Source organism: Ipomoea nil, unplaced genomic scaffold (assembly GCF_001879475.1).
Source record: "Ipomoea nil cultivar Tokyo-kokei standard unplaced genomic scaffold, Asagao_1.1 scaffold3069, whole genome shotgun sequence".
In the NCBI taxonomy this organism is placed as follows: Eukaryota; Viridiplantae; Streptophyta; class Magnoliopsida; order Solanales; family Convolvulaceae; genus Ipomoea; species Ipomoea nil.
In genome coordinates this window covers 2,568,363-2,594,126 of record NW_017619497.1, presented here as the reverse complement: position 1 = coordinate 2,594,126, position 25,764 = coordinate 2,568,363, and the positions used below count along the sequence as shown (strand labels likewise).

Below are 25,764 nucleotides of genomic sequence, written 5' to 3'. Positions count from 1 at the left end.
GCTGAAGCACAAAGAGTCCATACTATCTCCACTGGAGATTGAATCTATGAACTCTGAGCTGGGAAAGTTACTTCGTGGCACTTAGATCAGAAGGTCATTGACAAATAAATAAATAATATTTAATTTTGTATTTTTTTTAGTTAATCTTGGAAATATGTGAAAATAAGTTATGAGTGGGTTTTCGATATCGATATAATAAATGAGAAAAAGAAAAGAAGACAAAGAAAAGTGGGATTACGCGTGCTTGGGAGAATCAGATGGAAAGATAAGATCACACCAAAAAAAAAAAAAAAAAAAAAACACAAAACAAAACAAAACAAAAAAGAAGAAGAAAAAACTGTTCTTTTCTTTATAGTTACTCAATCCCTAATTAATTGGCAGCCTTTATGCTCTTCTTTGCATTGTGATAATTTCTTCTTCGCTCTTTATGGCTTTATGTGTGTATATGAATACAAAAAGGGAATACTACCAATAAGATCGGTTTAAGCTAGTCGTAAAGATTTAATTAGGGAATATATATATCATTTTTATGAAGTGGTCACCTTACTATTAGTAATGAGATAAAACTATGCAGTTGATCGATCCATCTCAGCACATGTAAGAAAATTAATTGAATGCGAAACTTTGATGAATCTCTTTTAAGTGTAATGATCTGCGAGATTAGATAAAATTAGACTATTCAACAAATAGTATTTGAATTGATAGGTAGCCTTAATGCCTTTTGACTGAGAGATTAGAACACAAGCGGATGACGATATCAAATTGATTCATAAGGATTAAGGATACCATTCAAGTCATAAGCCAACCCCCCTTAGCTTCCCCAGTTGGGAAAAAAAAAATCATCTCAAAATGTATGTGTATCACATTATTCACATCATAGTAGAGTTTAACATAACTTAGCTTAGCTTCAAAAAGATTTGTGACTTTTACCTTATAATTATGATACGAGTATATCCACAGTAGAAGAAGGTGAAAATCAAGAATTGGGAGAAAGAAAAGAAACAACCCATGCTACTATGCCAAGGAGAAAACGAAGGAAACCGGCATGGATGGTTGATTACATTTGTTAGACTAATTTTATTCGTAATAGGATACATTAGTTTAGTCCTAATACATTATTATATCATATTAATTAGGAATCATAGTCCTAAGCATAATAGGAGTAACTTAGTATATAATCACCCTGCATGCTAGGGGGAAAGACATGCGAATTATTATTATCTTTTTCTTCTCTACTCTCATCTTCCTTCTCTGAAATCTCTCTCTCTATCTCTCCCTCTCTCTCTCTGATTTTTCCCCTCCCCTAATTCCATCTTTGGAGTCTGCACCCACTCAAAGCGGTGCCGGCTTGATACGGGTTCGTATCAATTGGTGCTTTCATTGCATCGAACTCATCTTTCTTGTTCTTTTACACACTCAAAACTGTAATCCTACTTCATTATGTCAGACAACCAATCCACATCAACAACTCGTCCTTGGGAGCAGGCAATTGCCGAATTTCAAAAAAATTATGATAGACAAACTGTTACAAATCACCAACTCATTCAACAACTCATTACCTCCGTGTCACGGTTGGAAACGATGGTAACAACAAATAAAAATGCAGCAGTGCAACCTCAAACACATGGAATTTTAGGGCCTCCACCTGATAATCATCTACAACCATCTTTGCAACCGGAGAGTGGCCAAGGGACTCAACGATTTCATATGAAACTTGAGTTACCTCGCTTTGATGGCTCAGACCCTCATGGTTGGATATTTAGAATTCAAGAATATTTTGATTTTTATGATACACCCGACACACAGCGATTGCGAATATCAGGATTCACAATGGAAGGGATTGCTTTTGGGTGGTATAAATGGATGAAAAGGAATGGAATGTTAACTACATGGAAGGAATTTTTACAGAACATCACAAAGCGGTTCGGCGAGTCTCGTTTTGAGGATTCCCAAGGAAAATTGTCAAAATTGACACAGCAAACCATAGAAGATCCAATCTTAGAAGAAGAAACCATAGTGCATGAGCAAGATGACATAATCGCAGGAGATATTTCCAGTCTAAACTCATTGGCAGGCCCGGTTAATCCCAGATCACTTAAACTTTTGGGAGAAGTTAATGGCCGAACGTTACAGATTTTAATAGATAGTGGCAGCACCCACAACTTTGTGCAACCCAAAATCGCTGAGCAATTAAAGTTACATACTTTGAAGGTCACACTAAGTGGCACAACACTGAAGAGAAGCACATTATACCATCCACAGACTGACGGGCATACAGAAGTAATGAATCGAGTATTAGAGCAATACTTAAGGGCTTTTACTCACATCAAACCAACCAATTGGACGTCATACTTGGGATGGGCAGAATTTTGCGGCAATACAAGACCACCACCCACCTTAGCACTGTATACAAAAGACACACCAACAGTGCAAGCACTAGATGAATTATTGTTGGATCGTGACAGATTGATAAGGCCACTGAAACACAATCTTCGGGAAGCTCAGCATCGCATGGCCCAAAAAGCCAATGCCAAAAAAAGCAAAATGAAATTTTCAGTAGGAGATAAGGTTTGGCTTCGTCTACAACTATATAGACAGATATCAATAGCACGTAGAAACTCTAAACTAGCACGACGCTATTATGGTCAATTCAACATCTTGGAAAAAATATGGGAAGTTACATACCGCCTCGAGCTACTACCACAAGCAAGAATTCATTCAGTATTCCATGTCTCACAACTCAAGAAACACATAGGAACTGAAGAAAATATAGAGGTCCAATTACCAGAACAAATTGTGGGCCGATCACCAATTTCAGCTCTACTAGCACTCTGTGGGGAACAGAATGTTCTAAAAAATGGAAAAATACAACGCCAAGTCTTAGTGCAATGGTTAGATAGTAGTCCAGAAAACGCCACTTGGGAAGCTGCCGAGGAAATGGAACGATGGTACCCGAATCTCCACCTTGAGGACAAGGTGGTCGTCGAAGGGAAGGGGAGTGATACGAGTATATCCACAGTAGAAGAAGGTGAAAATCAAGAATTGGGAGAAAGAAAAGAAACAACCCATGCTACTATGCCAAGGAGAAAACGAAGGAAACCGGCATGGATGGTTGATTACATTTGTTAGACTAATTTTATTCGTAATAGGATACATTAGTTTAGTCCTAATACATTATTATATCATATTAATTAGGAATCATAGTCCTAAGCATAATAGGAGTAACTTAGTATATAATCACCCTGCATGCTAGGGGGAAAGACATGCGAATTATTATTATCTTTTTCTTCTCTACTCTCATCTTCCTTCTCTGAAATCTCTCTCTCTCTATCTCTCCCTCTCTCTCTCTGATTTTTCCCCTCCCCTAATTCCATCTTTGGAGTCTGCACCCACTCAAAGCGGTGCCGGCTTGATACAGGTTCGTATCAAATTACCACCTAAAAAAATTTTACGTCCCATTTTATTGCTTCCATCATTGCTCACATTATATTAATTGCTCAATCCCATGTCTCTTCACCAACTAAAATCCAACCACTTGGAACTTGATCTTTCATGTTTGAGGCAGTCCTTCCTTAGGAAATTTTGTCCTAACCATGGACCTACTCTCCAAATCTTAAGGAAGTGTTTGGTTCAAGGTATACACATATTACCAAGGGAGAATGAGATTTAGAAGAATAAGGTTCAAAATAATCACGAAGAGTTTTCTTTGTGTTCGATGTTGAAGACGAAGACTTATGTTCATTTCTGACACTAGATATGAAAACTTATATATCTTCGACTCTGGTGCTTGAAACAAAGACTTTTCTTCGGCTCCGGTGTCAGAGACGAAGACTTTTCTTCATCCCCAGTTGGAAACAAAGATTTCTCTTCGTCATATGTACCAGAGATGAAAAAAAATGGCCATCCGGTAAAAATAATTCTTTTAAAAAAATCATATGGCCAGGTAACTGGTAATTAACCGATATAATTTGTCAATTTGGTTTGGTTGCACACAACATTTGACTTGTTCGAGTGGTTAATTGCACTTTTTTTTAGTTGAATGATCTACTTGCATTTTTGTGTGAGTGGTTACTTTTTTTAGTTGTAGTTGAATGGTCTACTTGCATTTTTGTGTGTAGTTGAGTGGTTATTTTGAACCTTATTTCAAATTGGAATGTCACAACTCACAATCTCATATTTGATTCAGCTTATACTCTGTATTACATTTCTTAAGGGATGTAACATGGGGATTTCAATTCTTATTTATTCAAATGCCGGTGCGCATAAGGAAACTGTCCATTTTGGACATAATTTTCACAATGTCGTCGCCGAGGTTCGAACCTTGATCTCTTACTCCAAATACTACCCACTAAACAATTGAGCTAAGCCCGTGCGGGTATTTTATTTTATTTCTTATACACACTAGTTATGGCACACTCGTACAAAATGTCGTGCGCAATGATGATGATGTTTATTTAGAGCCAAAAATTAAGAATATTTCATATAGATTTTGGTAAATATTCCTTACCAAACACTCCGCAATAGTGATACATTAGTTTGAAGGCAAATATAAATAAAATAGGTAGTTATCTTTAAACATATAATTGGACTGAAAGAATATGACCAAACTGTCCATTTAAGAACTAAGAAGAGTACGTAAACAACACAACAAATATAACATTAAAAACAAATAAATAGATAACAACTTTATTGTAGTTTATTTCAAGTTAAAATTGTTAGTAAAAACCCAAATATTATAATATAATAAATTCATCAGGTAAATTAGAACTATAAGAAAAACAATAGTAGTAAGGTATCAAAAAAAAAAAAAATATTTCTAAAAGTATTTGAAAAGTAGCTAGAAATGGATTTTGACGAGAGAATTGAGCCTGAGAATTGAAGGCCGGTCTAAGAGTAATTTGGTCTTGAGAGTGATTGGAACTTATGAGCAAGGTTTGGGAGGCCTAGACAGGAAGGGGAGAAAGTTAAGGTGGCAAATTGCGCTAAGGGGTTGAAGTGCAAAAGAGGGAGTGGAAATTATGTCGTGGAAATGTGTTCACCATGCTTGGTGAACACGGTCTCAAACGGCATCGTTTTTATCGAAAAAAATAAAAAAGTTAATTAATGTGCTGTTAACGGCGTTTTGCATTCTATATTCAGATTATGAATTTACATTTATTAAATTATGAATTTTCTGTACATTCATAATCTCATAACAGAAAATTTATAATTTCATAACTGCACATTCATAAATTCATGCATGCACATTCATAATTTATGAATGGTTAAGAAACTTGCGCGAAGAGAAAGTGAAACCGCAAAATGTGAATATGAAGAAGAAAAGCCGCACTGTTAATTAAAAAAAAAAAAAAAAAAAAAAAAAAAAAGAAGATTAGTGGAAGAGAACAGTTCATGGTGAACACGGTTCCATGGCATAACGATTGAAGAGGGAGAGATTGGGTCAAAGCATAACATGAGTTGAAGTATAAGGGTTCATGGTAAGATTATTTTGGACCCAAAGTGGGATACCATTTAGTCAGAACGAGAAATACGAAACTCCTAGATGCTTTGTCGGGTCAGGGTGTGGGGGCCCTTAGGATTGGGAGAAATACGAAACTCTCAGTTTATGTGCATTCTGTTAAGAGTTTATGTGTATTATGTTAAGAGTTTATGTGTATTATGTTAAAAGTTTATGTGTATTATGTTAAGAGTTTGTGTATTATATTAAAAGTTTATGTGTATTATGTATTATGTTAGTAGTTTACGTGTATTCTACGTACTATACAATTCTGTACATTCGAAACATGAAACTTTTTTTTTTTTTTTTTAGAAATTAACGAAAAAAACGGAAAACAAAATTTGTTAAAAAAAAAAAAAAAAAAAAAAAAAAAAAAAAAAAAAAAAAAAAAAAAAAAACTACAAAACGATGTCATTTTGAGACAGGACGCACAATACATACTGCGCTCTAGTGCACGATATAATTTGCCGGTAATACCTCAGCTCCCTGTTGGCAGCGGTGATATACCCTGCTAACATAGCCCATATTGACAATGTTTACATGTCCCACTTGACCAATTTATGGGGTAGTGGTGACAGGCAAATTATATCATGCACCAGAGTGCACGATGCATTATGCGCTCTAAAAGTTTATGTGTATTATGTTAAGAGTTTATGTGTATTATGTTAAGAGTTCATGTGTATTGTGTTAAGAGTTTATGTGTATTATGTATTATGTTAAATTATATGTATTATGTTAGGAGTTTATGTGTATCTATTATACAATTATATATACATACGAAACATGGAATTTTTAGGGCGCAGAATGCATTGTGCGCCCTGGTGCACGATATAAAAATTGGTGATGACATACCCCCGGTAAATTATATCGTGCACCGCGGTGCATAATTGATTATGCACCGCGCATCAAAACGACGTCGTTTTATTTAATGAAAAGAAACGGAATCTGTTTCGCAAAAAATAACTCTGTTCTTCAGTTTCATTTTGTATACACTGCAGTTTCAGTTCAACACAACTACAGTTTCATTTCGATATAACTACAGTTTCATTCAATATTAATACACTCAAATATGTGAAAATGTTATTTAATTTTATTTTATATACAATATAGTTTCATTAAAATACAAGTACATGATCATTTCGATATAATTACAGCTTCATTGTACAATATACACTCAAATATGTGAAATGTTATTCAGTTTCATTTTATATAGATGACAGTTTCATTTCACCCACAACTACAGTATCATTTTGATATAATTGCAGTTTCATTTGATAATATAAAAATAATATGTGAGACAGTGTCGGTTTAGATACACTGTAGTGTCACTCTGTTAATACTAACAACGCGCTGTTTCTTTACTTAAAGAAACGGCGTCGTTCTGATGCGCGGTGCATAATTGATTATGCACCGCGGTCGACGATATAACGACTGCATACCCCCTTATTGGGCCTTTGTCTTAACCCATTGACATTTTGTATTTATCACTTGGATAGTTGGATTAAAGAAGGGCTTTCTTAGCTGCCCAATTTTCTTTATTTGTTTAACTGAGTCAATTACCAAAAATCATAATCCAATTTATGATAGGTCTGAAAATTATTAAATACAAATGCAACTTAAAAAAGATAATGCAAGCTTCGAAAATAATGTTAGAACCTAAATTGCAAATTTAATAAATTTCAATTTCAACACTCTATCATATCATACCAACCAAATTTGCAAGTTTTAAATTATCAGTTTAGCCAAATTCAAGAAAACAACAATATTTCATGTTTTAAAAGTAGAATGTGTACAATTATTCATTTAAAACAAATTAAATATAAAAAAATTGAAATCAATTAAGGAACTACCATCTTGTTATCAATAAATCGTAACCAATCATATTCCAATTACTAGTAATTAATTAATAATGGGGAAAAAAACAAAATGATCATATCATCAATTGATGAAGAAGAAGAAAGTAAACTGCTCATACTCCGTAAACGCAGCTTTGTGACTTGTACTTCGTGTGCTACTATAACCTTTATGGCCCGTTTGATTCACGGAATAGGCCGGAAATGGCATAGCATTCCCAGTAATAGGCCTATTCCGTTGTTTGGTAACCATTTCTATTACCAGGAATAATATTCCTGGTAATAGCCTATTACCTCAAATAAGGTAATAGCTATTACTAGGCCCCCTGGTATTAGCCTATTACTGAACGCTCAGGAATAGATTTTAGAATTTATTTTCTTTTTTACCCCTTTCTTTAACCTAATTTTTTTATCATATATATAAATTTATCCTATTTCACCACCGTCGTCGCCGCCACCACCATCACCGCCGCCGCCACCACCACCATCGTCGCCGTCGCCACCACCACCATCGTCGCCGCCGCCACCATCACCACCGCCGCCGCCACCACCACCACCATCGCCGCCGCCGCCACCACCACCACCATCGCCGCCGCCGCCACCACCACCACCATCGCCGCCGCCGCCACCACCACCATCGCCACAACCGCCACCGTCCCCACCGCCGCCACCACCACCGCCACCGTCGCCGCCACCATCACCGCCACCACCATCGCCGCCGCCGCCGCCACCGCCACCAGAACCACCACACAGCAGCACCACCGCCACCTCCACCACCACCACCGCCACCACCGCCACAACTGTCGCTGCCCCCACCACCACTGCCACAACCGTCACCGTCAACACCACCACCGCCACCACCACCACTACCACCCCAGCACCACCACTACCACCGCCACCACCACTGTCACCATCGCCACCATCACATATTTTTATAAGGGTATTTATGTCTTTTAAAACATATTTCATTTCTATTCCTTAAATCAACCAAACACTGTAATATAATTCCTAAAGTCTATTCCTTCCGCGAACCAAACAATAGAATACAAATCATATTCTATTCCTTGCCTATTCTATTCCTTATGGAATAGCATTCCTATTATCTCAAAATTCATTCCGTGAACCAAACGTGCTGTTAATTAATTAATTAAAAACCCTAACATTCACCCCACGGGACTAAGACTCTAAGAGTCATTATGCTGTGCAACTGTGTGCACCATGCATGGTGTACACGGTTACAAAAACGACGTCGTTTTGATGTTTGACTTAAAAAAAAAAAAAATCAGTTTCAATTGCCGTTAACGGCGTTATGTTGTACATAATTTGAACTATACATCCATAACCTCGTAACTATCAATTCAGAATTGCATAACTACACATCCAATAACTTCATAACTATACATCCATTAACTTCATAACTATACATTCAGAATTGCATAACTACACATTCATAACTTCATAACTATACATTCAGAATTGCATAACTACACATCAATAACTTCATAACTATACATTCAGAATTGCATAACTACACATCCATAACTTCATAACTATACATTCAGAATTGCATAACTACACATCCATAACTTCATAACTATACATTCAGAATTGCATGCATAACTACACATCCATAACTTCATAACTATACATTCAGAATTGCATAACTACACATCCATAACTTCATAACTATACATTCATAATGTGAAATTATAACTCCATAACTATACATTCAGAATTGCATGCATAACTACACATCCATAACTTCATAACTGTACTATACATTCAAAATTGCATAACTACACATCCATAACTTCATAACTATACATTCAGAATGTGAAATTATAAAATTATGAACATATGTTTACGTAACTAACAGCAATCGAAAATGATTTTTTTAAACTAAAACGATGCCGTTTTTGCAATTTGTACAGCATAATTTGCCCGGGACTAACTCAAGGGACAAAGTGGACAGTTATTATACCATGGATCAAGATTCACCTTATATTATGGACCTTGATTCAAAAAAATACTTTTAGATTATATGTCTGCAGTTAATTAACATATTATGTATATTCAATTAATAAATTATACGTCTAAATAATGTATAATGCTGTTGAGGGGAATCGAAACTGATTTTTTTTTTTTTTAAATGAGACGCGTGTTTTTAGTCAAAACGACGTCGTTTTGCAACCGTGTGCACCATGCATGGTGCACACGGTTGCACAGCATAACTATTGCTAGTATAGTTGGCTAAGGCAAATTATGGCAAATTATACCGTGGACCATGGTCCATAACGGTGTTGTTTCTTTTAATGAAAAGAAACGGTCCTCGTTTCACGTCGTTTCGCATAAAGTAAATATGTTTGTATAACATATTTAGTTTCATTTTATATACACTGCAATTCATTTCAACACAATTACAGTTTCATTTTGATATAACTACAGTTTCATTCAACATTATACACTCAAATATGTGAAACTGTTATTCAATTTCATTTTATATACACTATAGTTTCATTACAACACAACTACAGTTTCATTTTCATATAACCACAGTTTCATTGGACAATATACACTCAAATATGTGAAGCTGTTATTTAGTTTTATTTTATATACACTGCAGTTTTATTTCAACACAACTATAGTTTCATTTCGATATAACTATAATTTCATTCGACATTACATACTCAAATATGTGAAACTGTTATTCAATTTCATTTTATATACACTATAGTTTCATTGCAACACAACTACAATATCATTTCAATATAACTACAGTTTTATTGGACAATATACACTCAAATATGTGAAACTGTTATTCAGATTCATTTTATATACACTGCAGTTTCATTTCAACACAACTACAGTTTCATTTCAATTCAATTACATATTCATTTGATAATATCAAAACAATATGTGAGACAGTTTCATTTTAGATATACTGTAGTTTCATTTTGTAACTAACACACCAAAAGTACGAGTTCCGTTAAGATGTAACAGCAACCGTTTCTTTACTTAAAAGAAATATCTGTCATTTTTGGACTATGGTCCACGATATAATTGCTGGGGAAATTATAGTATGGACTATAATTCACCGTGTAATGTGGATTATAGATATAAATTCATTTTTAATATACTGGTGGTTTATTTTTAGGTACTAAATGTTCATTATTTGGTAATATTAAATAATAAACCTTTAGTATACAAAAAAAATGAGATTTAAAAAATAAATATTTAATGTATTAAAAATGAATCTTATTTTAGTTGTCTATTCAATCCCGCCTTGGTGAGATGCTCAGTTGACTTGCCAAATAAAAAAAAAAAACTTAACTAAACCTTCACTATTTTTTTTTCTTTTTTAAACTTCTGTATAAAAAAAAGAGTAAATTATAATTTTTATTTTATTTTTTATTTTCATTTTAATAAAATCAAGAACTTGTGGCATATAGGAACTAGAAGTAGACTACGTTTATCATTTTTTTGTTTAGTTTTTAAAGGCCAAATAATCTTCTTTCCTTGGGCTTTCAAAAAAAAAAAAAAAAAAAAAAAAATCTTCTTCCCTTGGGACTTGGGTAGAACTTGGCGCTCGGAGACGGGGAGTGAGTGGAAACTCTCGAGCGACGACGTTTTAGCATTGGTCGCTCAGAGGATCATCTCCTCTCGTCATCTGATCATCAGACTTTCCTGCTCTGAGTGGCCGGTTGGTTCTTCAAAGATGCCTCGTGCATCATCAGCTGTGGATCTCTTTCGCTCTGGTAATTCTTCTGGTTACCTCTTCCGCCTCTGTCATTGCCAAAATTACTTTAGCTTTTCTCTGGGGCGTTGTGGTTTATGTGATTGCGTTTCATTAATTCCTAGCGGATTGGTTTTCGAGTAATTCGACTTTAAGTTGCTGTCTTTATATCAAATTTTGAATAGTTGAGCTAAAAAGTTGCTACCTTTATAAGCGATCAGAATTGTTTGTTTCCAAATTCAATATATCTTATTTATTTGTGGTGTTTCTTCTTGTGTTTGGCCTTTGAGACACGATTAAAGAGCTGTGAATGGCGTTAATCAGATATTGATTTCAGCCCTTTAATTCAGATTGTAACGAGAATTAATGCTAGTGAAATGCTTGAAATTCATGTCACTAGACTCAGAATAGGATTTTTGTTTTGCTAACTTTTGAAATTGATTGCTCCGAGTTCTGCGTAGTTCCCTTTTACAATAAAAGAAGTTTGTATGGCAGTTGAATACTTGGATGCATTGTGTCAATCCTTTAGTTCTGGAGTTTGAGGTTAGCATACAATGGTTATAGTATTTTTAGTGGAAACATGAATTCACTTTATAGTTTGATTGTGTCCTTATTTGAAGTTTGGAACTATACAATTAGCTTAACTTTCCTGCCCTGCCCCAGGTGTTGGGTCAATATGTTTCCGATTCTACCAGCAATCCAGCATACTTTTAAATCATGTTGCTAGGATCAATAATAAGCTGCTATTAAATGATAGGGTAGAAGGAGATTCATATGATAGATGGGGTTTGCTTAGAGATATGTTTAAGATATTTCTTGGCTAAGAATTGAAAATGTTAAAGGAAAAGGTTAGTGCCAGCCTCAAGATGATGTTCATTACAAGTAGTTAGATATACTGTTCTTGATAGAGATTACACTAACTTTTGCTTTTGATGTTTTTGAATTGGTTCTCTATTTTATTTACTTGCTATGACAACGACATCATTGCTTAAAGGGTATTACACTCTCTCACGTGATTTCCATCTGTCCAGCTTCAGGTAAAGCAGCAAGTAAAGAGTTAGAACGAATTGATCAGGTCTTTTATACCTATGCTAATAATTTGTCTGGTGTAATTGAGTAAGTTTACCCTTTCTTTTGTACATGTAATTGATCAAAGACACTTAAACTGTCTTACAAATTCTTTTATTGTAGAATCAGAGTGGTTAATTGGTTTCCAGATTTCTTGTTTTAAACCAATACCATGGAGGTCATTGTCCGAAGAAAATTTTGCTTAAAGCCAAAATTTAAAATAACATTGAAATCTTTTCAACTATTTATCTTGCTTCCATGGGTTGATAGTTTTTAGAGTACCTACTACCTAATTTCATCCAACATGTTGCATGCATATAATGGTTCTACTGCTATTTTTATGTTAAATTTGTTGTTCATATCTAATGTATAAGTTTTCCCTTAAACAGCCCTGAAGGTATTGAGTCTCTCTGTTCAGATTTGGAAGTGGACCACACTGATGTTCGCATCCTAATGCTTGCTTGGTAACTTTCACTCTATAAGTAGGACTTTCACAAACTTTGTGTATGTTTTGTGGTTTAATACTAATCCCTCGCATTTCAGGAAAATGCAAGCTGAAAAGCAAGGATATTTTACTCTGGTAATCAGGAGACCATTACTTGCACTTGCTTATTATCTATTAATCATTACAGTTTTTCTAACCTGCTTTATTGTCTTTACATAATGATAATTTCTTGGCACTTAATTTTCTCTTTGTTTCTTTATTTTCCTGGTCCAAAGTATACTCATCCTATCTTCTTTTATTAGGAGGAATGGCGAAAAGCGCTTAAAGCACTAAGAGCTGACACAATACAAAAAATAAAGAAAGCACTTCCAGAACTTGAGAAGGAGGTACCACCTTTCAAGGGTTTCATTTCCACTTATGTTTAGCCCTCTGACTTGATTTTATGCTGTTTGATGAACTCTGAACCCTTTCCTTTTATTCCTTATTTATTTATTTTCCCCACTTTTTGTATGTTGAAGGTCAGAAGACCATCAAACTTTGTGGACTTTTATGCCTACGCATTTCGATATTGCTTAACTGGTATGGCATTTCTATAATCCGCATAACACTTCTTTACAACCTCTTAATGTTTACTTGGTAGTTAAATGCTTTTTTATTTAGATTGTGTTTTAGCCACAACAAATTGCACAAGGTAAACACCATGGGATGGTAGCATTATAGAATTGAAGACAAACAAGTTCCAGCTCTTACCTTATTTGCTCACATAATTTTTTTTTTTTTTAGTTTCCATTTTACCATTTATAACAACTTTAGACAGGCAACTGGTTAATTGTTGTCTTGTCTTCTTCTATGCTACTAACCATCTTTTCTTTTTCCCTCTTGGTTTCTAGAGGAGAACCAGAAGAGCATAGACATCGAGAGCATCTGTGTGTTGCTCGATCTTGTTTTGGGGCCCTATTTTTGCACCCAAGTTGGTGCATTTGTTCAGTTCTTACAGGTTAGTTACCTTTCAATGGTGATTCCTTTCGTTATCTTTTCCTTTGTATTGGTGGAGACCTTTTCAGTTTCCGAACTGGTGTGACATTCTCAGATTTCTGATGGTTATTTAGGATTGATATATACGTGTGTGTGCGCGTATGTACATGTATGTTGATGCTTATTTTAGCTCAAGCTAAATTAAACCTGGAGGGTGTGGTTGAGTGGAAGGGACTCATCCATCCTTAACCAAAGGTCAAGGGTTCGATCCTTGGCTTTGGGTATGGAGCAGCCTTAAATCTCCAGGCCAGCTGTCCCACCCAAAAGAGGAGGTGCCTACAATTCAGCGAGGGGATTAGTCACTGTGTCCGACGGTGGAAACCCTGGGTACACCCAAAAAAAAAAAAGCTCAAGCTAAATTCCTTATATGGTATTGCCTAAATGATATGGACTGTGATTTAATACTAGGTTGCCAAATGCCCAGACTAGCTGTGTTTTCCAATGCACAATGGTACCTTTTAAGTATTGGGACCTTTTTTTTTTGAGAGAGATTCTATATTTAAGTGAATTAGTGATAATATGTCATATTGCTTAATGATATTGTATTGGTGCTTGATTATTATTGTCAGACACAGAGCGAGTATAAGGTCATAAACATGGACCAGTGGATGGGATTTTATAGATTTTGCAATGAGGTAATGCTTCACTTCTCTCTTTTACGATTTTTTGGTACGTCTGATGGGGGGGAGGAGGGCACTAGAATTTGAATCCGGACCTACTGTCTAGAAAGGGTTGTAGCTTCCTACTACATTACACCCCGAACCCCCTTCTTTTTACTAGATGAATACTTTTGGTTACTAGTGCTTCTTATACAAACTCGGGCACTTGGCCTTTGTGGTATCGTTCATAGCCTTACGGCTTTCTCCATTTGAACAGATAAGTTTCCCAGATTTTAGCAATTACGATCCAGAGCTTGCTTGGCCATTGGTCCTAGACAACTTTGTGGACTGGATGAGAGCAAATCAGGGCTAGGTGAATTGCTATTCGGAAACTGAAAATCTTTGCCTCACAGAGGCTAAAGGATGAAATTGGTACCAGCCTCTATTCCCATATTATCAACTTCAGCAACCAATTTTGTTTCCCAACAATGAACTGATACCAATCCAACTTCCTTGCAGGATTCAGCTTAAAACGCGTGTTTGATACCGCCATTCATCCGTTCTTTCTTACTTTTGCATGTTGATTGTTAAAATGCTGTAACCTCTTTTGCTTCTGTATTTCTTGTCAGCACTGAGATGTAAAATTAAGTTGAATATCTTATTTATGAACTTGTATTGTTGATATAATAATAATATGATCATGTGTCTTGATCTTTACTGGTTTGTTTGTGTACACATCCAATAAACCTATTCTTATAGATCCATATTGTACTATAGTCCTTTCACAATGACCCAAAATTTAGGTGCCCATGATCTCGGATTTTAAAAAGTCGACATTAGGGTGTATAGTGTGTAAGACTGTAAGGAGAATAAATCACATTACGAAGATCCTGATTTTGTGTGATGGGTTCTATTAAGATGGTGTTACAATAATTGAACTTGTAACTTATACAAAAATACAAAAATTATGTTTCACATCGAAGCATGTGCTCCATCTCAATTAAAAAGGTTAAGTAGTTAGTTAGATTGTTGTGACGTGCTTGGATCATAGTCTCTCTCTTTTTTTTTTTTTTTTTTTTTTTTGACTTTTGACTTTTGACATGGCTTTAATACTAAATGTGTTCATCTCAACTAAGCCCAAACTGATAATTGAATTGCACATTAATAGTTATATGCTCAACACACTTAATTAGTTATTTTAATATCAATCTATTAACATAACTAATATGTCAATAAAATGCACTCAATTTGTGAAAAGCACATGATGAGAATGTATATGAAAATACTTTATTTCCCATCTAATTTTTCTTTCATTATTTTATATTTTTATTTATTTTTTTTGAGAATAATTTTATATTTTTATTATATGATGTGGCCTATTTCCTAGCATTATTGAAATATATAAGTAAATAGAAAGGAAAATGGAAAAAATAACACCTCAACGGCTACTGAACACTGATCTCTGAATCGCACTCTGCTGCTGCCACTCTGAAGGTTCTCTCGCCGCCGGTGATGTGTTGCTGGGTGGATGGGAATGATGCTCGCCGGTAAAACCATTTTGGCGCGAATCTCAGGGAAATTCCGACCCGTCCTAACACGATCCTTTTGCAGCGGCAACAAGCCGCCCGCCAACAACAACAACAAAGAAGTATTAGACCCTTCTTCTTCTTCTTCTACTTCTTCTTCTTCGTTGACTCGATATGATGCGTACAAGGAGCTGGAAAACCTTAATTTCATGTCGGCCGCTAAAATCCTCTTCACAGAGCCTTCCAAGAAGAAGAAATTCGGGTACTCTTGTCGCGAACTTTCTTTTAGGCATTTTATCGAACACTACTTCCCTATTCGATTGCTTACTTGTGTGAACATTTACGGCTTCCATGAGTTCTTGCCTGTCATTCTTGTATCTGTTATGTCGGTTTACATGGGAGCACATTCAGTGGAAGATGTTTTAGCTGTTTGATTTAGTGTATTTCTCTCTTCTTTTGAAAGAATTAAGCTTAGCTTCATAGGAATGAACATGTAGAGGCAAATAGCAAAGAAGAAGACAAGATATTTGTTGTGGTAAGAGCAGCCTCATGTTACCAATGCATTGAATCTGCATTCACCTTTAAGATTAAAGACTTAGAATGACCTGTGAATTGAATCTTAATGTGTATGTTGTGTGAGTGTGGTCTTACTCAATGTTGCAGAACGCACTAGGCGCTAGCCGAGCGCCTAACGGGCGCCCAGGCGGCCGAGTAATTATTAAAAAAAAAAAAAAAAAAAGGCAGTAGGTTGTAAGCTGTTAGACTGTTATAATTTTCCAAACTAGTCAATTACATATGTTAGACTGTTAGCTGAGGACCGAGGAATATGAAAGAGGAGCAACCGAGTAGGTGACGATGTACAGGCAAGGGAATTAAAGAAACAATCATTCGGTCGAGTTGGGCGCCGACTCGGCCGAGTTAGGCACCGAGGGCGCCTAGCCGGCCGACTAAAAGTAGCCTAGGGCTGGAATCCCCTCGGCTTAGGGGCGCCTAGACCGATTTTTATAACACTGGCCTTACTAATATTCTTTTTTTTGTTGTTGTTGTTGTGAGTGGTGTTTTTATTCAAGTTATGTTGCATTTCTTATAATACTATTTAATTTTATGATGATCAGGCTGGATTTCCATCTGGTACAACTCTTCTTTGCCTGCCTGCCTTCACTGGGTACCTCTAATTCACATATTTAGAATGCTTTACACATGTTCTTTGGAGCTACAATCTGAATATCATATATCTTGTAACAGCTGTATATTTGGTGGCTCAATATGCTCGCTATGAGATCAGAAGAATGGAAGCGGTAATGAAACTTCTCGTTTGAATACTTTCCTTCTTCCTAACCCCCTCCTCCTCTTTGTGAAATATGACGGGTTCATCTATATATACACTATCCGTTTCAGAATGTAACATTCTGAGCCTCCTTCCTTTCTTGAGATGGAAAACCTTCATATTTCTAACCACTCTCAGAATTAAAAACTTGAATTTGTTAACATTTTGTTTGACAAGGTGTAAATACAGTGCGAGTAAAAGTGCTGGAATTTTAGTATTTGCATCGCCTTTATCTTAATGAATGACTTCCATTATATCCATGAACCTAGTTCCTAGTCAAACTATATAGAAATGTCTTTAAAATGCAAGATTCATAGTTTTTAAAAACCTCTTGTACCTGAATGGCAAAAACTTTTAAAGTCTTTGCACTATGACTGGTCCCTAATTAATTCTGCTGTTCAAATTCCCAATTCAGGAAGTGGAATTGAAAAAGCAAGCCGAAGAAGAAGCAAAAGCGAAAGAAATGGAAGAAATGGCAGAGGTAGAAAAAGAAGAAGCATCTGAACCACAGCTCTTGGAGTTGAAAGCGAGATTGGATAAGTTGGAGGAGGCAGTAAAGGAAATAGTGGTTGAATCAAGAAAAGAGTCACCTGATGCAATTGGAAAAGGCCCAAAGATTGGTGGTCAGGATAAACAGCCAATATCTGGAGAAAGCAACACAAGTAAGAGCCCACAAGCAGGCAATTCTGATGCCAAAGATTATCCAAACACGAAGACTTCTTGGGAAAGAACAGGAAAGACTGATGCCCCATCATCATAGCCTGAGCAGCAGCACAACCTAAATGGAAGATTCTCTCGTCATCCATAAAGCTGACTGGTCCCCTACTTATGTTTTATTGAATTATAGGATGCTTACAATTGGCCAAAAGGAGTCTCTAGAAGATCAATAATCAGTACTGCTTGAAAATAGTTCATGAGATCAGATAATTTATCAAGGTAGCAAGTTACTGATAAGGTGAGATATGCAGGTTTTTTTTTTTTGCACGGTTTATATGATATGTTATGGCCTTGATTCTGTGGTATTTGTTGCATGGGAAATTCAATTTTTGGTAAGTTGAAACTTCAAAGAAAGAAAGTTTGCCTGCTAATAGTTTTCTTCAAGTCCATGTTTCTTGACTGAGATGGGATGTTCTCTTCTACTAGTCTCTTTCAGAAATGGTCATCAAACAATTCCTGTAAAATGGATGTTCTGAAATTCGATAGGGCAAACATCTCAACTTTTTTTTTTTTTTTTTACAAAACTTTGAGAAGAATGATTTTTTTTTTTTTTATTAGAAAAAAAAAATACGATGGTTCTAAAGAAAGCCATCTAAGTTTTTTGTTGAGTAATATTTAAACAAATTATGCTTAGGCAACTTAATAGTGTAAATACCCAAAATAGTCCCTCGACTATAGCTAAATTCACAAATTGATCCTCAACTTTCAATTTTAACCAATTAAGTCCTTAACTTTGTAATTTTGACACGATTTGGTCCTCCATCTATTTGACCGTTTGTTGACTGTGATCGACAATCTCCAGAAGAACCTTCAGCTCTCGTCGGAGCACGTGGTGGCCTTCCGGATGACGTTGCACTGGTTCGGAAACACGTCGTCTTCTTCGCTCTTGTACGAACTCAACTACATTGAATCCTAAGGGAGGATGAAGAAAGGCGACCGGATTTAGTAGATTGCTTTTGGCAGTGGATTCAAATGTAACAGTGCGGTCTGGAAATACAACCAGAACCTTAAAAAATCGACGATGGACCATGAAATTACATATATATCCTCAAAAATCACAGTCAATAAACGGTCAAATAGACAGAGGACCAAATTGTGTTAAAATTACAAAGTTAAGGACTTAATTGGTTGAAATTAAAAGTCAATGACCAATTTGTGAATTTAGTTATAGTCGAGGGACCATTTTGGGTATTTACTCCAACTTAATATGCATTTATATTTTAACATACTTACAAGAGAAAATGACATATTTGGTCTCTGAGTTATATCTATATTAACAATTCAATTCCTCAGTTATGACCATATCCATTATTTATTCCTTAGTTATAAGTGAAATGGCGTATTTGGTCTCCGTCATTATTTTTAGGTGCATGACTATGTAATTTGAATCACATTTGGTCCTGCTGTTCAATTTTTTGACCAAGTTTTTGACCAACTATTGTTGGAATATTAACGAAAAAATAATATGTTTTAATTAAAAAAGTATTTTCGGACAATTATTGCTGAAAAAATTATTTTTCTAGTTGAAATTCCGGTAATAGTTGACCGGAAAATTGGACGGTAGGATCAAATTTGGTACAAATTACAAAGTCATGCACCTAATTTGAAAATATTAAGGACCAAATGTGATACTAATTATATAGTCATGCACCTAATTTGAAAATATTAAGAGTTAAAGACCAAATTTGATACATGTACAATAGTCGAGGAGAAAAATAGAAACTAATGAGCTGTCTATCTGAAAAGATCAACGGGTCAGATATAATTTTTTTAAAAATGTGGTAATATTTTTATAAATAACTCAAACTTTGAGTGCAAGTAAAATATGTTAAAAGTATAAGTAATATATGCAAATATACAAGTAAAATCACTTAAAGTGCAATTAATTTATATTTTCACATTGATGCACTTAAGTGCATCAATGTACCAGGACTATATGGTCTAATGGTACCCGAGTTGGACTTCTATTTGGAAGATTATGAGTTTGAGCCTCAGTAGAGGCGTTATTGCATCAATGTAAATTAACTGATTTTAAACTTAACCATTATAGACTAAGGGTGAGACGTTGAGCTACTGCAACAAAAATTGGAATAACCATTAACAGCTTTAGGGTGCTGCAAATTACCTCGACCACTGACCACCATGCTCTACTTATGAGCGAGATAAGAGAGTCATGCACAAATCTAAAAATACACATCAGACATTCTGTACTAACTAGTATAAGAATAAGGGTCAAATATAATATTCAACTACACAACAAACTGTAATTAGATTATCAAATCAAAAAAAATATATATATATATATATATATATATACTTTCTCACCCTAATGAAACGCACAGAGTCAACAACGTGCCTCCACTAAAGTTCGATCTCATGACCTCTTACATAAAAAAATCATTACATGTCATCTAAGCACAAGATATTTGACAATATAAAATAATATAATACAACTTAAAATGACCTATTGACCTGGTAACATGCTGACTTGGCGATTTTCAAATTAAAAAATATTTTTAAATTTTATTTTATTAAATTTAAATAAAATAATTATTTAAACTTTTTAATAAAAACCACCCCTACCCCTGTTGGCGACCAAGTAGGAGTTTTTGTTTTTAAAGTAATTATTTTATTTAAATTTATTAAAATAAAAGTTTATTTTTAAATTTAGTAACTAATGTTACCAAACTAACAAAAAATTATTTTAAGTTAAACTGCATTATTTTACATTGTTTGAAGATATAAATATAATCTTTTTTAAATTCGATAGTCCAATTCTACGTAGTTGAATAACCTATTTTATGGTTTTACCCCATTCCTAATATATACTGTACCATTTATACTTTGTAGAACTTTCTGGATCCCTAAAGCATAATCTAACTCTCAATCTCTCACGCCAACAAGCTCTCAAGTCTCAACGCCTCAGTGGCTCAGTGCCTCACCCAGTAACCCCTTTCCCCTCCGGCGCTCCGGCGCTCCGGCGAACGGCATCTCTGTGCATATCAACACCTCTCGATAGATTAGCGTCTGAGCAAGCCAAGGTATGGGTGTTTCTTTTATTTATTCATTCTATTATTTGATTTACACAGAAACACGGCAGTAGGAAATTATATGCCAAAATCTGAAGAGATGGAACTCTGAGAGACTTAAGTAAATCAGGAATTCATTATGAAGCTTAGTTCAATCTGGAGATACTAATACTCATATGTGTTAAATCAGCACTCAAAAATTGTTCCTATAAACTTCCGAATGCAGCATTTGAAATGATTTTTTGAAGTATAGATTATTTAATTTCTAATTTGCCTTTTTTGTAAAATACTCATCTTTTCACATGATATCAAACCATGTTGCTAGCAAGCTATCATAACTTTTTAATGTTCAGTTTGCTTTGTTTTGTATACTTTCTCCAAATCCCATTGCACTATTGCAGTAATACAATGTAGTTAGTGATATTTCATTTTGTCTGTAAAGTATGATTTGTAATGTTTGCTGAGTTCTTTTTGTAGATTTTTTTAATTTTGTATTAGATATATTACAAACACCTGCACCGGCTGCACTTTCTTATATTGATGCATCTCAGTTGTGAATTTAGAGGTTTTAGACAGTGGTCCTGTTTGATAAATGGCTATTAGTTGTTAGCTGATTGGGTTAATTAGAGGGTATAACTAGTTGATAACATTAGCTGATTGTAGAAATGTTTGGTAAATTAGCTGTTAGTTGATAGCTGTTTGCCTGTTTGGTATAATTTCCTTTCTCAAAAAGCTAATTGAAAAAGTTGCTTTGAGAAGCTTTTTGATTTTTAGCATTTTGGAGTTACAAAAAACTAATTAACCAAACATTTATATTGATTTTTTAATCAAATCAAAAAGCTAATAGTAGTCAAATAAGCCAAAATTGGCCTATAGGCTAACTATTTTACCAAACAGGGCCAATATCTTTTTTTTTTTTTTCTATGTAATATGTGAAATTACTGCAATCACTTTATTCTGCCGCTTTACATTCATTCATACATATTGGTAGGTTGAGTATTCCTTAGCAATAATATGTCAATGTCATGGGTGAAATAATCTTTTGCTCACTGTTTCCATTCTTCTTGGGCATATCTTTCTTTGATTTGAATGGGCTATGAGGCTATCTTGAGAATAGAATCTTGAAATGCATGAGGAACACTATTCTTGTAGTTAATGTGAACTTATGTTTGGTGCTTTGAACTTTGAATATTTGAAGTTTGGACAGCAATTTTATGTTTATTTCTTGGTCACTAATCTTTTTATGGTTCGAATAGAAGTTTTATATTTTATTTTGGATTCTAAATTTTATTTGGTTTTATTATTTATGTTTGGAAACATCAGTTTATAATATTTATAGTAGCAATTTGGAGTTATAAAACCTCAATAGGGTATTGGGTTTCTGTAGTTTACCTCAGATGCGATGGCGCCTCACTTAATTCTCCGACCATTGCGAGGAACAGCCCAGAGGCTTCTACAACAACTTAGTTCGGGCCGTTTGGCAATCTCAACACCCACCAGAAATTACATATCGGAAATGCGAAAGGATGCTTTTGATGGCAACATGCTCAGACTACTACGAAATGAGGTTGAATATGAAATCGACCGCTCCCCTATCTCTAAGGTACTTTTTCTTCCCCGTTGCACCCAGACCCTTAATCAAGTTATATGTAAATTTTTTTTTTTTTTTTTTTTTTTTCCGTTTTAATTTCTTCAATTTTGAGTTCAGTGTTAAGAAACTTTTGTGCCTTCGACAAGCATGACCATTTCTTAGTCCTTTGATTTTTATTTATTTATTTTTGGGCTTGTTTAGGAATTTTGTTAATTTGCACTTTTCACATCAAGCTATGAAATATCATAAATAATTGCTTTTGTGGAAGAGGTAGACTTGATTTCTGGGGCATAACTTTTGCATTTCATTTTGGTGCATTTTCTTTTAGGATTTGTTTCTTTTCTGGTGGCTGAAAGTATGTATAGTGTTGGATTTTCAGTAATTGACTAAACTACAATGAGGAGAAAACAAAAAATTTCTGTTTTCCATGATCAACTAGTGCCCCATTGACACTTAGTTTTCCTAAGAGAAACCACATTTGTTGGGTTTTTGGGTGCCAACAAGGATAGAGGGAGGGAGAGGGGAAAAAAGCAGAAAATATATATATTTTTAAAAGCAGGGTAAAGAATAAATCTGTTGCGGACACGGAACCCTCTTCTATGTTATTTTTATTACTTTTTTTTCTCTTCCGCAAAAACTGAGCCAAAAACTCTTTATTTTGCAGGAACCAAAAACACACACTCTCTCCTCTCTCATCCAACAACGATAAATTCTAACAAAAACTCAAAAAAAAAAAAAAAAAAACATTGGTGGTGTTGCTCTAAGTCAGGCTTCTTCAATTACATTTTAAGTATAATCATTTTTCTGTATGATGCTAGAAGTCTAGAACATGTTTTCATAGGGTTACTTGCATGTTGTGCGGATGATTTTATGTGTATATGGATATTGCCCACTTTTTAAGTTAACTTTGTTTTAAAATTGCAGTCTGTCCCTGAATTTGAATCATTTATGATTGATAAAAGGGCAGGAGAGCAATGGATTAGACTGAATAAGAAATTTGGAGAGAAAGAAGAGATCAAAGTTGATGTAACCATGTTCGATCGATCCGTTCCTGTAAAAAAGAAGGGCGGTTCTTCCAAAGAAGATGAAGTGTATCTTCATCTTACAATGATTGTTGATATCGTTAAGGGAGAAGGCAATGATATGCTGGAGTTTGTTTGCACAGCATGGCCAGACAGCATTGAGATTCACAAAGTTATAATGCGTGGGCATGGTCCAATTGCAGCTCAGCATTATACAGGGCCTCGTTTTAAGTATGCATCTCCCATAAAATTTACTGCACTTCTCAACTTCCTAAATTATCTTACATTTAAAATTTAGTCCTTGTCTGGCTGCTAACCATTTGGTTGTGGGATATCTTTGGAAGCATATTCTTAAAGCTTTGTTACTTGTCATGAGCATGCATTTGCAAGCATATTTGAATGCAAAAATGAGGTTTCATTCTTGAGTCCAAGGTGATAACCAACTTTTGAAAATTTGTTCGAAGCCATAATCATAAAATGCTATTTTGTGATCAATTTTGCCAATTGATTGGACTACTATTTCTATACTTCTTTAGGTGAATTTATGAAAAACTTCACTATGTCATTCATGTCTCTCATTTGTTTTGTATTTTTGTTTTTGTTTTCTCTTGTTGAGAGGAGCACTTGTATAGTTAAATGCAATGAGATTATGGTCTAATTGTTTGATTCTTTTTATGTTCAAGGGAACTGGATGACAAACTGCAGGATGAGCTTTATGATTTCCTAGAGACTCGGGGAATCGACGATGACCTTGCTGTATTCTTACACGAATACATGAGGAACAAAGATAAAATTGAATACGTTCGTTGGATAGCAAAGACCATTTCTATCTTAGAGAGGAAATAAGGGAAGTGTTCATAGTGCATTTTAGTTAGTGTTTTTGCCTCTCCACACCCTTATTTTCACTGTGGAACAGTACACATGGCACTAGGAAACATGATAACAGATTAGATGACAGAAACTGAACTAAGGTATACATCCTTTCGGATTTATTACATATTTCAAGATGAAGGCTTGGTGTTGTGGTGTATAAGAGCAAGGTAGATCAGTAATTTGAAGAAGAGGAGAAAACAATGTTGCTCAGCATTTATTCATATTGAAAATCGATTTCTTGTGCTTTGGGAATTTTCATCTAGATTCTTGCATTTTCCTGGTCTCTAAGGCGGGCATACATAGTTGAGAGAGAGAAAGATGTTGGCTTAGGTGTTAGCTGTTTCTCTTGTTGATTGTGTGACCTATGGTTTTTAATGTTTGAAGCTCTGGCTTTTCGGTTTACAGGCGCATTTTGTTTGATCATAGCAAGACTTTGTATGTTGGGAATTGGGATAGATTCATAGATCGATCTACTGTTGTTTATGTTAGCTGCTATATCTATTCAAATTAAAAATTAAACATTAATTGTGTAGTATGGTGGTTAAAGTTGTTATCTTTATTATGTTAGTAATTTGGGTTTGGGTTTAATTTTTTTAAAGTGATTTCACCCTCCAGACTCCAGAGTGAGTTTGTCTGACTTTAGGCCATGGTGACAAATTGAATGGCATTCGGAATGAAATATAACAGGCATAGATTATGGTTGGCATCCATTCAAGGTTAATGAGGGATGAAGGAAGCATGGGGAGATAAAAAATTTTATGTATATATATATGATGCAGTGAAAACAACACAGCTTTGAGAGGGGGGGGGGGGGGGGGGGGGGGGGGGGGGGGGGGGTGGTGAATGAGTGCAATCCCACTGGCACTGGGTGACATCTCAACTGTGTGTGCATGTAACTTGAAGCAACATTGTAGCAAGTTATCATCTTCATTTCAAACAACTCAAAATGCTTAAGCAAAAGATCAGAAGACATGAAACTAGTGCATAATAGTGACACCCACACACCCAATAAAAAGTGGTAAGTAAAGAAGCAGGAGGGGAGAAAGAACAAGTACTTTTATTGAGTGTAAACTAAAAAACAGGACTGCCACTATGACATTATCCAATAAGAATTGTAGGCTTTTGCCCAGCTACTAAAGCTTAAAGTCTAAGGATAGAAGATTCGATGTTTTCCTCTCACCTAGAGGTTCTAATTTATAGTGCAAAGAAAGAAATAAATAATAAATATAGAAAATGATATGATTGTGTTTCTGATTTATTCTTGTCTAATCCCTTGATTTATGCTTGGGTGCGTATCATTGTCACCCACCAAAAAAGAGTTAATGCTCAATTTAGTCCTTAACTATAGCAATTTTTCTTGATTTAGCCTAAATGACTTTTTGTGTTTTTAGGTCATCGACTTTGATGATTTTACTAAATTGAGTCCTCGCTGTTAGAATCAAGGACTAA

The 25,764-nt window shown here is 35.0% G+C and overlaps 3 protein-coding genes across 5 annotated transcripts; all 3 read left to right on the top strand.

Moving 5' to 3' along the window:
• The first annotated feature begins 10,879 nt into the window (after window positions 1–10,879).
• LOC109165869 (DCN1-like protein 4) lies at window positions 10,880–14,957 on the top strand. Of its 2 annotated transcripts, XM_019314829.1 has the most exons (10): window positions 10,882–11,105; window positions 12,115–12,199; window positions 12,541–12,615; window positions 12,695–12,731; window positions 12,899–12,982; window positions 13,115–13,175; window positions 13,487–13,593; window positions 14,201–14,266; window positions 14,508–14,662; window positions 14,750–14,957. In XM_019314829.1, exons 1-9 carry the CDS (start codon window positions 11,066–11,068, stop codon window positions 14,601–14,603), a joined length of 651 nt encoding a protein of 216 aa, XP_019170374.1. In that variant the 5' UTR covers window positions 10,882–11,065; the 3' UTR covers window positions 14,604–14,662; window positions 14,750–14,957. The 2 variants fall into 2 exon arrangements, with proteins under 2 accessions (XP_019170375.1, XP_019170374.1); XM_019314830.1 differs by lacking the exon at window positions 12,899–12,982 and having other exon boundaries at window positions 10,880–11,105; window positions 12,695–12,716; window positions 13,112–13,175.
• Window positions 14,958–15,653: 696 nt separating this feature from the next.
• Window positions 15,654–18,158, top strand: LOC109164691. Its single transcript, XM_019313229.1, has 4 exons — window positions 15,654–16,018; window positions 16,872–16,921; window positions 17,002–17,054; window positions 17,499–18,158. The coding sequence occupies exons 1-4, from the start codon at window positions 15,759–15,761 to the stop codon at window positions 17,841–17,843; spliced, it is 708 nt and encodes a 235-aa protein (XP_019168774.1). The 5' UTR covers window positions 15,654–15,758; the 3' UTR covers window positions 17,844–18,158.
• Window positions 18,159–20,643: 2,485 nt separating this feature from the next.
• On the top strand, window positions 20,644–24,878 carry LOC109164579 (uncharacterized protein At2g39795, mitochondrial). Of its 2 annotated transcripts, none has more exons than XM_019313086.1 (4): window positions 20,644–20,841; window positions 22,217–22,432; window positions 23,345–23,673; window positions 24,126–24,878. In XM_019313086.1, exons 2-4 carry the CDS (start codon window positions 22,232–22,234, stop codon window positions 24,286–24,288), a joined length of 693 nt encoding a protein of 230 aa, XP_019168631.1. In that variant the 5' UTR covers window positions 20,644–20,841; window positions 22,217–22,231; the 3' UTR covers window positions 24,289–24,878. The 2 variants fall into 2 exon arrangements, with proteins under 2 accessions (XP_019168631.1, XP_019168632.1); XM_019313087.1 differs by having other exon boundaries at window positions 22,199–22,432.
• Window positions 24,879–25,764: the final 886 nt, after the last annotated feature.

Excerpts from the sequence above, each read along its gene's own strand:
- LOC109164579 (XM_019313086.1), top strand. The coding sequence starts at position 22,232 with ATGGCGCCTCACTTAATTCTCCGACCATTGCGAGGAACAGCCCAGAGG. Across the intron at positions 22,433-23,344 it reads ACCGCTCCCCTATCTCTAAG|TCTGTCCCTGAATTTGAATC; the intron begins GTACTTTTTCTT and ends TTAAAATTGCAG. Across the intron at positions 23,674-24,125 it reads TATACAGGGCCTCGTTTTAA|GGAACTGGATGACAAACTGC; the intron begins GTATGCATCTCC and ends TTTATGTTCAAG.
- LOC109164691 (XM_019313229.1), top strand. The coding sequence starts at position 15,759 with ATGGGAATGATGCTCGCCGGTAAAACCATTTTGGCGCGAATCTCAGGG. Across the intron at positions 16,922-17,001 it reads TGCCTGCCTGCCTTCACTGG|CTGTATATTTGGTGGCTCAA; the intron begins GTACCTCTAATT and ends ATCTTGTAACAG. Across the intron at positions 17,055-17,498 it reads AGATCAGAAGAATGGAAGCG|GAAGTGGAATTGAAAAAGCA; the intron begins GTAATGAAACTT and ends TTCCCAATTCAG.
- LOC109165869 (XM_019314829.1), top strand. The coding sequence starts at position 11,066 with ATGCCTCGTGCATCATCAGCTGTGGATCTCTTTCGCTCTG. Across the intron at positions 12,616-12,694 it reads CGCATCCTAATGCTTGCTTG|GAAAATGCAAGCTGAAAAGC; the intron begins GTAACTTTCACT and ends CTCGCATTTCAG. Across the intron at positions 12,983-13,114 it reads TTCCAGAACTTGAGAAGGAG|GTCAGAAGACCATCAAACTT; the intron begins GTACCACCTTTC and ends TGTATGTTGAAG.